Raw genomic sequence first — 13,894 nt, forward strand, 5'->3', positions numbered from 1 at the left:
AGCAAAGTGATGCATGGTTCAGACTATAGTTTCTGAATCTAGACCTCCGAAGTTTAAATCCAGGCCTTACAATTTATTAGTTACATGAGATTGGGTATTTTATGTAACTTCTTCGGATTGCATTTTCAAATCTATCAAATAAAGCTAATAATAACTACTTTATAAGGTTGTTATGAGGATTGACTGGATAAATACCTGTAAAATATTTAGGACAGTGTTTCACACAAGTTGAACACTCAACCATGGTTTCTTATTTTTAATACTTTAACGCGGAGCTACGCTTTCGCTGGTCATTGCTCTTTTGAGACAAAGCTCTTTCTTTTTGTACCTTCAGAAATGGCTAAGTTGGCTAGACTTACTAAGAAAACAGGAATATGTACAGGTGAGTGTTCTGGAAAAAATCCAAATTTAAGTAGTATTGAGAATATTTTTTTGTATGAAATGAGTTTATCATAACAAGCTATAGTTTCATCCAATTAAGCCAGAAAAATGGGTCTTTCCTTCTGTATAGTTACAAACTGCAGGGAATCAAAATTTAACAGACCCCAGACTGAGTCAAATTACTCAATGCACCTGTCAGCCACATTTATTTGTCTCCCTGTTCCCTTGAGATAAAAGTTTGATGATGGTTGACTTTAGAAAGATTAAAATTCTTATCACTAGGTGGTTAGATTTGAAGTCATTCCCTGTGAAAAATTGAAGTTATAAAATTTTAACTTTCTAAGTTCTGTGGCTGATTAGTTAGAATTTAAGTTATTAACCCTCCTAGGAAATTCTCTGAAACGTCTAATAGACCAGGGTAGGGTCTCTAAGCTCTCCTGAAGGCACTGGCCAACCATTTTAAAAGGGACTTTATTCCCAGAGAATAAAGAAAAAATTTAAAGATCCACAGGAATTGATTTTGGTCCACATAAATAAATTAAGAAGAGTTGACTAGAGCTGTTTAGGTCAGGAATATAAATTAGAAAGAGGACCCATGATGCTTTTTCATTTCACTGTCATTTTAATAGAGCTGATATTCTCCCTTTTAAATCCCCATGAGAACTGAGGAATACCCACCCCATGAAAGGGAACGTTTGCTCATTATAAACATGTGTATCTGTTCTCATACATAATTGAATGTCTCATGCTATAGAACTAATATTCCAGAAATAATTTAGCCAAACACTTCATTCTTGTGTGAAATTTAATTAGGCAAAGTTGTCATAAGTTAAGTAAAAGAATCTCAGGGAAGAATTTTAAAAAGCCCTTAGCACGGAAACACATTCCAGTTAAAATCAATCATAATCCTCGGGTCAGGAAAACAGAAGACATGGTAGATATATCAACAGAGAGACTGTGATCCTGGGAATCTGTTACACAGGTTTGGAAGACTGGAAAAATGCAAAGGGAATAAGGAGGTAGCCGATATTAAGCCATACAGAGCCTGGCTTGCTCTAGGACTGAGGAAACAACGGAAGTGAATGGAAGTGTTCAGAATCTAGAATCCAGAAGGAGTCCTTCCGAGGCAGGGCTCAGAGTTGTGAGGAGGACACGCCGAGCTGGTGCAGGTGCTTCTGAGGGGGAGCTGGGAGGCTTGGTCTCCAAGGGCTGAAGGAGGCTGGAGGCTGCTGGTGAATCCAAGTTCTGTTTCTTAGAGGATGTTGGCAGGAACAGGAGGCAAACATAGAAGTGTTTCAGGTCCTCATCTGTCCTCCCATCTTCCTCTACTGCTCTCTGTTAGGAGACCTGAGTGGGCATCAGCTGGCAGAGGGAATGATTCATCTGCAGAGTCCCAGCCCTACCAATTCAGAGCAGAGTCGATTTGAAGATGAGATGTAACTTCTTACCAACCAGCACAGTCCTTCAAAAAATGATGCCTGTTTACAAGTGACTAAAGGATAAGCCCAGGCTCAGGAAATATCTATATATATCGTACAAAAGTCTCAACATAGCTGGGAGAAAAACCTTGGCTATAAAAAAGGAGTACTTGTAGAGAGAGAAGGCATTTTCTTACAAGTGCATGAATATTTTATAAAATACTTCAATGTTATCAGTTAACAAGAGTTCATTACTCTTTTTTTTAACACAAAAAGACTGTCCTTTCAGAAAGTTGGGCAAGTATATTGTATGAAACTATGTCCATAGTATCCATCTTAACAAGAATGATCTACTTGGAAAAGCTGCCACTTAAAGAGTGATTTTTTAAAAAGACACTTTTATTCATAAAGTTAGCGTATGTAAGAATATAAAAATCTAGAGAGACCCATGGTTTGTAAGTATACTGAATTGATATGTATTTCAAGCAATTCTGTTTAAATGTTGTTCTGGATTTGTGTGTTCTAAAACTTACCATTTTTGTATTTTGTGTATGTTTATTTTGAAAACACAACCTGCAAATTAAACTTTTTTTAAAAAAGGAGGAAGATAATGTGCCCATCACAATGGTTATTAAACCGTACTTCTTTAAGTTTACTTTTGAATCTGGCTTAATTCTGTAGTTTCTAGAAGGAAAGGCTAATGAATATAAGACACGTGTCAGGTCAGGACAGTGCTTCTCTGTGACAAGTAAAGGAATGTATTTATTTATTTAAATGTAACTTTTGTTCTCATTTGCTCACTTAAGCAGAGCCGTATTGACTATGCACTTAACAGTTATTTTGAAGGATCCCCAAATTGCTCATTCCTAATGCCTACTTTCAAATCCTTAAATTCTAGAAATTAGCAGTTCTCAATTACACATCATTAATAGCATATCTGTGTTGATGTCTTTTCCAGTGTCAACCTCATTTATGTCAGGTGGTGGCACACTAAGAGCTAAGAGGCAACGGCTAACCTCATTCTCCCCCATCTACTAACCTCTACGCTCCTTCCATCTGGTCCTGTCCTAAGAATCCGTCCTAAACGGATGTCACCTTTGAAAGGTGAGGGCTTTTCCCGAGTTGTCTAAACCCAAGGTTGATCACGGAGGTAGAGAAGTCCATATTTTTGTCAGCAATGACTGGTTCACAGATGGACAAAAGTCAGGCATAGAGGAGACATTTTGCCCACTCTGGAGTACAAACTGGTAAGACACAAATGTGAAAACTAGAGCCCCCATATTGGTACCACCAATTTCATGTTGTTTGTTTATGGATGGTGTCATCTCTGATTTTCAGAGCAACTTTCATTATTGGGTATAGACTCTCTATTTTAAGGATAAAGGAAGCGAAGCTCAAAGGATTCCAACAACATCCTTAAGAGCAAATGAGAAGTATGAAGTGAAACTAAAATTTGAAATTGTCCTGTTGAAAAGCTATTTTCACTGCATTGCACCACATTTTTGTACCATAATTATGGTGATGAGACTGCAGTCATCTACCTACCTATTTGCTCGCTTATCTCACTATTAGGCTGTCATGCGAATGTATACCAAACAATTGTCTGGGATTGAAAAACAGAATTTTCTGTCAAGTGTTAGTATTTCTGTTGGTACTTGATGACTAGGGCTTCTGGGATCACTTAGGAGCTCTGGAGTTCAATGTTGTTCAATAAGATGATGCAATAGAAGAAGCACTGGGGAAAAATGTCATTCAAGTGAAATAAGAATCAATGGGCTCTGGAAATCATACATTTCACTGTGGACAAGAGGAGGCTAGAAGTTATTTTTCATTACTGCTCTGTATACGTGATACATTTGTCCCATGTCCATTATAAAATGAGGTTTACACATGACTTAGGAAAAATGATTTATTTATAATGTATCATAGGGTATAAAAAGTATCTTCCAATGCATTGTCATTTGGTCCTCAAAAGCTATAGGGTGGAGAGAAGTTGCTATAACACATATTTTTACAGATTAGAAAACACAAAAGTATGGGGTTTCTATGAATATGTATCAACTTATTTCAGTGAAACGTACTGTTTTGAATATTAAAGGGTTGTATTCACATCGATAGGATTGCTGGCTGATTCTGGGGTTAATCAGCTTGAGTTCAGACCTGGATGTATCATTCTTTATTGTGCAATCTTAGAAAAGCTACCAAAACTCTCTTCAGTTTCCTTATAGGTACAATGGAATAACAATAAAACAACCATAACAACAAGTATTATTATTATTAATAATAATAATAATTGCTAAGAAGACGAAAGGAATACTTACATGAAAAACTCTCAGAATGGTGTTTAGCATACAACACTCAGTATTTTGGCTAGTTACCCAACCATGATCTTGAAATAATAAAAAAATGGTAGAAAATAAATAGAAAGTAAGACAGATATTTCTGGATATCTAACAATCCATCGGTTATTCTTTTTTAATATCTTGTGTCTGTATTGTTTTGATTTCCTTTATTTATTCCAGTTTCACTCAGTTTAGCAAATACACCGCTGTCAGAGGATTCTACTTATAGTTTTTCAGCTCAACTTTGCTAAGAGACGTTAAAATTCTTTTTTGACTAAAACGTGAAGTCTTTTGGATGGCATTACCTGCACTCAGAGATCATGATGTAAACGCCAACCTGCTCTTCCAACTATATTGACTATTATTCCTTTAGTCTAATCCTATGCTCCAGCCAACTCAAATATTTACATGGCCTTGGGAGACTACTCTCTGCTCTCATTTCTCTAGGTGGAAATCTCTCCCTGCTCCACCATTTGACAATTGTTCTCAATCTTCAAGACCTGCTTAGAAGGACAACTATTCATCAAGCATCTCTTGATCTCTTTGAGAATATATTTTACCCCCTTATCTATGCTACTGACTTCTTTATTATAAAACATTCTTGGTATTGTATTCTCTTGACAGTTGAATATATTTCATCTTCCATGCCAGATTAGCAGGAAGCAACTAATTAGCTTTTCAAGATGGAAAGCTTAGCAAATAATTTTGAGCTTCATTTTCCTTACTGAGCTCTGCTAAGAACACCACCTTCTATAAACCTCCATAATTATGCTCCCCACTAGTTCTCCACCTTTTATTTTCATCCCCAAAGCACTTAGGAAGAATCCTGGTATATAGATTGTACAGGCTCAAGAAAAATGCTGGCTATATTGATATTAAACTTAACTCATGAGAAAGTGAATAAAGAGCACAAATTTTATAATATGATATAATAAGGAAAATTTTATTTTAAATAATTTATATGCTATGTTTTCTGACCACTTTTACATTTTGTGTCTAGATCTGTGTCTATTAAGAAGAGGGCAAAAAAAATTTTTTTTCCAAAGAATGAACCAATATAAAACGACATGCTTCAGAGTTTGGAGAGGTGATAGAAGTTGGGGATAAACAGGAACATGTTGGCTGCACAATTATGGACACAAAGAAGTGGTTTAACTTTATGATCATACTAGTGCAGGAATAAGAACCTTCTGGAAACCAACCCTAGTAAGTTTGAAGTCTGAGGAATTAAAGGCATACTAAGAAGGCATTTACTTCTTTAATAACACATAAGAAAGTACAGAACCAGAGGCCATAATAAAAAAAAGCTGAGATGTTACAAGTGCCTGACGTCAGTCACCTAGATTTGTTATTTCTGTCACACTGTTGGGTTTATTTGAATAATATAATTCAGTTAAAGAAATCTGTAGTACAATTTAAACAAACTCATTAATAAAATTAATCAGGATAATTCTACATTAACAAAGGGCTCTGATTTGTTGAACAAGATTATTTATAAAAACACATCTCTGGTTATTTTAACAATATATTTTATTCTGTTACTTAATTCCACCTTTAAGAGAGAAACGGGAATTATTAATTAAATGGATAAGAAACTGATAATTAATTCAAGTCTGATTTTAAAAATTATTTTATCTATTTGACAATTTTTTGGATGGACACTCTGGGCCATTAGTATGATCCCAAAAATGAGCCAAAGGAGGAAGAATGTACAGGTAGGCATGACACAGAAACTAACTCACTTCAGTGAAGTTGGACAAAACTGAGACTCACTTTTCAAATCATATGCATTTCACATTCATAATATTTTCATGATTTTATTTATTTAACCTCCCTCCAGAGTTGGAATCTGACAGGATTCATTTTCATCGTTGAAATATACAAATTTCATAAGAAGATAAAACGCTATTATTTATTTTACCACCAAAAGATAATTTGTCATTACTTTAATTAAGGAATAGGAATCAGTATCATATTTTGTTATTTATTAAGATATTCTTAGGTTGAGGAAAATCCATTCGTGGAATTTTAAAAATGCTATCAAATTTGAGGAAAAGCCAAATTCCTAAATGAAAAATATAGAAAAAGTTGATTCAATATTAAGTGAATATTCAAGAAATGTCAAAGGTCTAACTTTATTAAATGCTAAGAATAATGGTTTATGGAGTCATTGAAATAATTTTGGTGAAAAAAATAATGCAAAACAGAAAAGCCAGCATCTCCACAATGTAGACTGTTCTCCTTTAAAAGCCCAAAGACATTGATCTCCAATTAAGTTTACAGTCACATTTTAATTATCTAATCAAATGGAATCGAATTACGGTAAATCAAATATTACATATGTCTATCTTCCAATATGATGCATAAAAATGGCTTGTGTATAAAATCAGGTACATAAAAATCATATTTCCAAATCAGCATGCCAACCTTGAATTAGGCAACTAAAATGCACTTGGACAGAAGTAAAAAGCTTAATTCAGGGTTTCATAGGGGTTGCATATAATCATGATATGCCTCCCAGATTTTGAAAGTGAATTCAAACATAGGGAAATGAAACAAAAACAGCTATTTTCAAATTAACTATCATGGTGTGTAATTATGCTATCAGAAAGCATCTAATGAGATTAATAAAGCACTCATGCAAGTAATATTTGAATTCACTTTATCAAAAAATATAACTATTTATTAAAATAACTTGATTTGAAACATCTTGAAAGTCTTGAAATATCTCATGCCTTATCTACATGTGTCCCCCCCACCTGAATATCAACCAGAGGTTGATATTCAGGTGACAAGGTCTGATGTAGCCAGTAAACAGGAATTTTTAATGTGTTGGTAGATTTCAATGCTGGCTTTTAAAGACCTTCCTTCAGGAAACCCCCAGCCATCATGGAGCCCCTACACACTCAAGATCCAGCATCTAGAGTTGAGGCAGGGACAACAGGATGCTTCCAGGCCCCTGCCTGCCTCAGAGCCATCACCATCTTGTTTTCTGATTAGGCAATGCCCAATTATACACTGAGTTATACATTCTCAGTATTACCACTGAAGAGGCCTATTCTTCATTTCAATATTTTTGTTTTCCTATGGAGCTGTTGTGTATTAAATATATGTAAGCAATCTATCTTTATCATTATACTTAATGTAGTTGGATTTATTTTTTAAGTCCTCGATTTCTGGCGCAAATATCCTTTCAGCAGTGAACCAGCAGATCAGAAGCATTCTGCTTATTTAGGAAGAACTGGAAAGAGGAAAGTCCTGTGGACAGCTGAAAGGACAGTGGATAGTAAGTGGTTCACATGTATATCATCCTTTTTGAGATTATTCATTCAAAGTGTACAGGGTCTTATGAAGATTTCTAAATAGAGACAGTAATATAAAACATGGCTAATCACTTTAAAAAGTCTCTGGATGCATCAACTTTGAAGTAAAAGGAATGAAAATAGGCATGATAATAAAAGAATTAGTCAAGTCAAACAAAAAAGGTTAAATTTCAACATAATGTATATAAAATATATAGCAAAACAATAGGAAATAATCTTTCTTTATAAAGTTCAATATATTTTTTCTATTTACCAGTTTATCAGATTCTGTGGATTGCCATTTTTTCAATACAGACTATTCAGAATTGCTATGATAATTAACTTTTCTATAAGAAAATTTTTTCTTTCCCATTTATTTGTTTCTGTAACACATGTGAAGTTGAATTCCTAACAGGGATGTATGTGAATAATTCATCTATTGGCTTTCTGGAGCTTGCTTGATTTACCAGGTTGGCATTGTGATAGACCAGATGGCTATGTGTTTGTAGGACAAAATTCTGTAGAATTCAGCCGTTTGGGAAATGCTGGTAAGCAGATTTACAGTAATCTGGGTTTAGAAATTATTTTCTGAGAATACACATTCAATATTTTAAAAGTACCCACTCACTAAATCAAACTTTATAGAGTATGTAATTCAACAGCAATTAATTATAATATTATTTTCCTTTATTTATATTAAACACACCATAATTAGTAAGCTTTCAGGAATCATATATGTGCCTGAGTATAAGGACAACTCAGCATTGTGTAATTTGGGTCATAAAAGGTCTTGTGATTTTAAAGCATTTAAAAAAGACTTTCCTATTCTAAAAGGAGAATATATTCCATAAAGTTTTTTTTTTTCTGTTATACTCACAGTTATGGTTTATTACAGTCTGTACCACATTAACTGATTGCCTTTGGGGATGGAAGTAGGACAGAGAAGAGCTCCCCTGGCACGCTTAAAGGAGTTTATTTACTGGCTTCACAAGCCCACATTTTAAAGACGATCTTAGCTTTCTGGATCTGCTACTGTTTGCTTCCAATTGTGGATTTTTAGTTCTGAGGGGGAAAAATTAAAACCTCAATTTGTATGTTAGCTGGTTAATGGTCTCCTAAAGCATCCTTATAAAAAAAAATAGAACATTGATTGATGATAAAATCATCTTGATTCCCTGCCCCCATGCATCTGACATACTTGTGACTGTCTGTTTTACAGGAACGGCAGGTTTCGCAGCAATCGTTACATATGGATTATATAAATTGAAGAGCAGGGACAATACTAAAGTGTCTATTCACCTGATCCACATGCGCGTGGCAGCCCATTGCTCTTTGTTGTGGGAGCAATGACTCTGGGTATGTTCCTACAGGATATCTCAAATTCGTGGTTCCCCAGTAATGGATGTCTTTGTAAATAAAACAAGATAGATAATTTTAGCTGACTTTGAAGCAGTTTGCAAATATCACTTATATTCATTTTCACATAAAAACTGAATTAATAAAAATAGTACAAGTCGTGACATAGTTTTACTGTCTATGATAAAATCTTACTAAGGTTTTAAAGAAAGAAAGAAAAGATAGTACTGCCCTTCACTGCGTTTATAGTTTTGTTGAAGAGTCTAGGTATGTAAATAGGATTGGTAATAAGATCCATCATCTGGGAGAGACATGATTGCTGTCTTACTGAGTTTTTGAAGGTGGAAAAGATATTTCATGCTTTTATAGGCTTTATAATTAATTGACTTTATCTGGTATTATACAGCAAGAGTAACTCCTTTTAAAGTTGCCAGATAAATAATGATATTTTAACAGTCTGAGCTAGTCATACTGGCCTTGAGATACTTGGGAAATTGTGTAAAAACAATTTTAGAAATTTGAATTGTTTAAGAAAGCAAGAATGTAAGCAGCCTCGTGCCTTGTTCCCCTTGTAAATATTGTATGCTAGCAAGGGTGCTACTTTTAGCTACTTTATGAACTGTTTTTAATTTTCTAATACTGAAAAAAAATATTTAAATGCTTAACTAGCATTCTTTTTCTTTAGGTATGGGCTATTCCATGTATCGAGAATTCTGGGCAAAACCTAAACCTTAGAAGAGGAGATGCTGTCTTGGTCTTGGTGGTGCTTGCTTTAGTTAGACATCTCATATTGAGGTTATATGTTTATGTTGAATATAAATTCTGTGGGTCGGACAATAACATGGTAATTTGAATATTGGCTCCCTTTCTTGCAGGCTTGATTTGCCTGGTGACCAAGTTACTGGTGACTAGTTCACTAGCTACGTCATTCAGATTAGCACAAAAACATGTCACTTTTAAATGCGCTTGATAGTGGTACAGTGTCCACTTTCTTAAACTCTTCTGATAAAATTAGTTGTAAAGAGGACAACATGCCCATCCTGAAAATGCTCCCAGTTGCTGCAGAATATCATCTGCTTTTGATGTAACGTAGGAATCCTATCTACCCCAGTTAATTTAACTCTTTCTGACTGCCTTGTGGACTGAGCACTCCATAAAGTTTTAGACATCAAATTTTGAAGAAGTATGTCTTAATACTAAAGGACATCCTGTAGCCTAAAATGTGGAAAGAGTAGATATAAAATGTGTACTTACGTAAGTCAGTTTTTATCACTCTAATAGAAGAAAACATTTCTCTTAACTCAAGTTAGGAAATTATTATACATTTTTATATATCTTTATATAAAAAGTTACAAGTAGCAAGCATATGACACAAGGAAATGGAAGAGTAACAGCAGTATTGGAGAATGCATGCTTTTTACAATGTGTCTAATAAAAAGGATATTTTTCCAATTCAAATATCCAGTACTGACATGCAGGGTATTTTCTCAAACTGTCAATCAATCATATTGCTAAGTGCTTAATCAAAAATCATTTCTACTGAAGGGTATGAACGGTAAAATACCTGATTTCAAAACTATTTCTGAAACTCGGTATCTTCCTTTGATTTTTTTTTTTTTTTAAAAAGGAAATGGGGGTATATAGGAAAGACGAAAAATGAGATTTTTCTTATTGCGATCCAGTAATTTTACTCGGTACTTTTGGCTGCATTTAATCTTAATACAACAACAGATGTTTATAGTCCATAAAACCTCTAGCTGGTGTTTCCATGGTCCATATTCTCACTTTTCACTGTAGCATGTTCAAAATCACTCAGGAACGCACTATTCTCAAGCAGTCTATATAATGAAAACAATGTACATGTAACACAGAGTTCAGCCAAAACCGTGTTTTTTCACATATCACACAATGTACAATTATCTAACAAAGACATAAAACAACATAGAAACAAAGTGAAACTGACAGTAAAAATAAAGTTGGGATAGTCTTAATCAGGAAATAATTTCTTCTTCAAGTTTCCAGTAAATCTGAAAATGTATTTAAAAACTAAGGAGCACTTGGTGGCCAGCAACCGAATTAGGAAATGAACATATCATTGTGCAGCGGGGGCGTCTTGCTGAAGGGATAACAAATGTCTGTAATTCTTAAGTTTGGATAAAGGCAGTGGAATGAATTTAGAAATGTGTCCACTTTTCACAATTCACTATAGAATTTTCTTTTCACAGTCCCCATGTTTGTATAAATAGTTCTTCTCTGAAAATAAAACACAGTTAAAACATTTTCTCCCGATGAAATATGCACACAAATACACCAATTTATCAAAGTAATATAGAGCATGGAAATGCATTCACCTAATTCAAGAATAATTGATAGGTCTGAAGAGTTTTGAAGAGATTAACCGCCAAGCAAATTTAATTGGAGACAAATTAGTCTAATAGAGATATAGACTCTAAGCGCTAAAAATAAAGCCATTATGGTACCCGATGACAAAATAGATGTACACATAGACAACTGATATTTATGGAACATTTTACATTACCAAGCATTCAAATTTTATATTATAAAATTTGACATAACATGCTGCATTTAATTTTGATGAAATAAGCTACATATTCATGCAAAAATAAGGGGGCACAAATTGTATAAGTACCACAGAATACTTAGTGTATGAGTTTGGAGTAGAATGTTGCCAAATTCGATCAATACCATTATTACCAGTTTTATATATTGACTTCAGCTATATTGAGACTATTCAATTTTTTAAATTATGAAAACCTTGGGTTTCTTCTGGTATTTCTTTTAAGACTTCACCAATTTTTGTATCTTTACCTTAAAATAGATAAAATTTATCGTATTAACTTAACGTCCTTTTCAATAACATTGTACTACAATGCTTGATGGTAAGAATATTAACATTTATTTTAAAGATACGTATACTAAGAATCATCCTTCCATCAGCATTGAATCCCGTATATTTCTAATTGTGAAATGTTATGAAACACATATCTCAAGAAAGAATGAATAAATAGCACATTCCCTAAAAAACTACAAGACAAGTTCAACAGAACAAAACAAAACAGAGTACAACAAAGTCGGAGAAGGAACCAAGGGCATTTGCTTACCTTGAATTTTCTTTTTAGACCCTAGTTGTGTTGTATTCAGATTCATGTTTGCTTAGAGACCCAATGAGGCAGAACCTGGAATGTTATGGCTATTTCATTCAACAAAGTAATATTTTCACAAAAAATAAATATGCACACAAATATTTACTTAAAAGCATTCCTAAAAGTACATAAAACTGTGGAAATAAAATTTTTTCCATCAGCATGCAAAAATATTAAATCAACTAAAAGTAGTTTAGGTTTTGAGAATATATATTGAATTGAGGAATTACGTACATTTACAAAATAAACTAAATGCTAGTAAACATGCAAAACAAAACATAGGAAGATTGGATTTGGGAATTTTAAATAATATTTTTCTCAATTTAAATCTTCTTTCCTCAAGACTTTTACTAATTTTAGGCCTAATAATACAATATAGATAATATTGTCTCGATATTAAAAGAAAAATGTTTCTACTAATCCTCACTACATTTAAATATAAATGTTTACTGTTTTAGCATACCATGCTATCATATGCAATTTGTAATGTAAGTATTATGTGATATGTGGAAAAAAGTGTTTTAACTTTCATACCAAAAATATAATACATTATATTGCAAAATATGTTATTTTTACATTAAAATTATTCAACAAGATGGGTTAACCATCTTGGTAAGGCAATTATTTCCAAATATCATCTCATATCTTAAAATCTATAAATATTGATTGGAGCAACATTTATGACCACATGGAAGCAAATTAGCAATATAAATTAGAGCCATAATTTTTATAGAAATAAATATTATATCTGTATAGAAGTAAATGAAATCTCTTTGGTCTGTGTGTGCTCACACACATACACATATGTACACAAACGGGATTTAGGAAAAGCATGGATAGCACGGAAAAAAGCAAAAGAAGAGGCAAAAGTCGAAATACTATGCTTTAAGTCATTAATAAAAAAGAGAAACTGAAAAATGAAGACAAAATAGAACACAATATTCTGGAAGCATTTCAGTCTTCAGGTAATAGTTGTCATCAAAAAATCTATAGATACTGACCGCTGGACGGCTTTATCGTGTCGGGACAGCCTGTGACTCGTGGTCGGCACCTCCTCGATCTCGTCGATGTCACAGGCGTCTGCAGCATCTTGGGAGTAGTTGTGTTTCATGACGAGGATATTTCTTCTGTTCATGGGTGGGATGAGGGGTTTGACGGGCTGTGGCGACATCTCCGTCAAGACAGAAGCATCTCTTGTGCTGAGGTTGCTGCGGCTGCCTTTCGTACTGGACAGTTGCGATCCACAGTGATGGTCATGAATGCATTTGGAAGAGGACCTCCTCAGTTTATGGTAGTTTTCAAAGTCCTCGGCCACATCTGCAAAGTCAGCTGTAGCTCCTGTCCCTCTGAGGGTGCATAACTCATAATGAGGGGGCTCAAACACCTCCTGGAAAACTGTCTGGTCAAAGTCCGATTTCCTTTGCACATATTTTTTACGAGGCTGTTTGATCTGCACAATGACAGAAATGATAATAAGGATGATCACAATGCAGGAAGTCACGCCAATGACAGTCCCGCTGGTGTTGGTCAGCTGGTCCAGCAGACTGGCTTTCCTCTTTTCTACACGTTGAGGAGAGTGAAAACAACAAACAAAACAAGAAACAACCCACCACGCGTTAATATGGTAGTCGAACGCACGTTGCCCACCACGCGTTAATACGGTAGTCGAACGCACGTTGAGAGCTTTACATGAAACAGGCCGAGCATAAAACTTTCACTGTCTTAAACGTAAACAAGTCTTTAAAAAGAAACAAAAGGTTTCACTCTTCACGAGAACCCTATCTTCTAGCCTCAGAAACGGCTCTCCCGTTGCACAGCATCCCTACTTTAAATGTAAATATATGTTTTGAAGAAGGTCTTATAAAACCTTTAGGATGTCATTTGCGAATCAATTGGTAATGGTAAAAACAGTAAATTCTTTTTTTTTTCTC

General features: G+C 34.3%; 1 protein-coding gene and 1 pseudogene across 1 annotated transcript in view; one reads left to right on the forward strand and one right to left on the reverse strand.

Annotated features, from left to right (window-relative positions):
- Positions 1-336: 336 nt before the first annotated feature.
- On the forward strand, positions 337-9,655 carry LOC118906748 (annotated as a pseudogene).
- A 445-nt stretch (positions 9,656-10,100) lies between these two features.
- The window catches only part of NETO1 (neuropilin and tolloid like 1), a 92,731-nt gene continuing 88,937 nt past the window's right edge, over positions 10,101-13,894 (reverse strand). The window contains exons 9-11 of the mRNA XM_036823492.1: positions 12,965-13,523; positions 11,922-11,996; positions 10,101-10,637 (exon numbers count right to left, since the gene is read on the reverse strand). Of these exons, the coding sequence (XP_036679387.1) occupies positions 11,936-11,996; positions 12,965-13,523 (620 nt within the window). The 3' untranslated portion in view covers positions 10,101-10,637; positions 11,922-11,935. The remainder of the gene's footprint in view (positions 10,638-11,921; positions 11,997-12,964; positions 13,524-13,894) is intronic.

The sequence above is a fragment of the Balaenoptera musculus genome, chromosome 14, assembly GCF_009873245.2.
Source record: "Balaenoptera musculus isolate JJ_BM4_2016_0621 chromosome 14, mBalMus1.pri.v3, whole genome shotgun sequence".
NCBI lineage: Eukaryota > Metazoa > Chordata > Mammalia > Artiodactyla > Balaenopteridae > Balaenoptera > Balaenoptera musculus.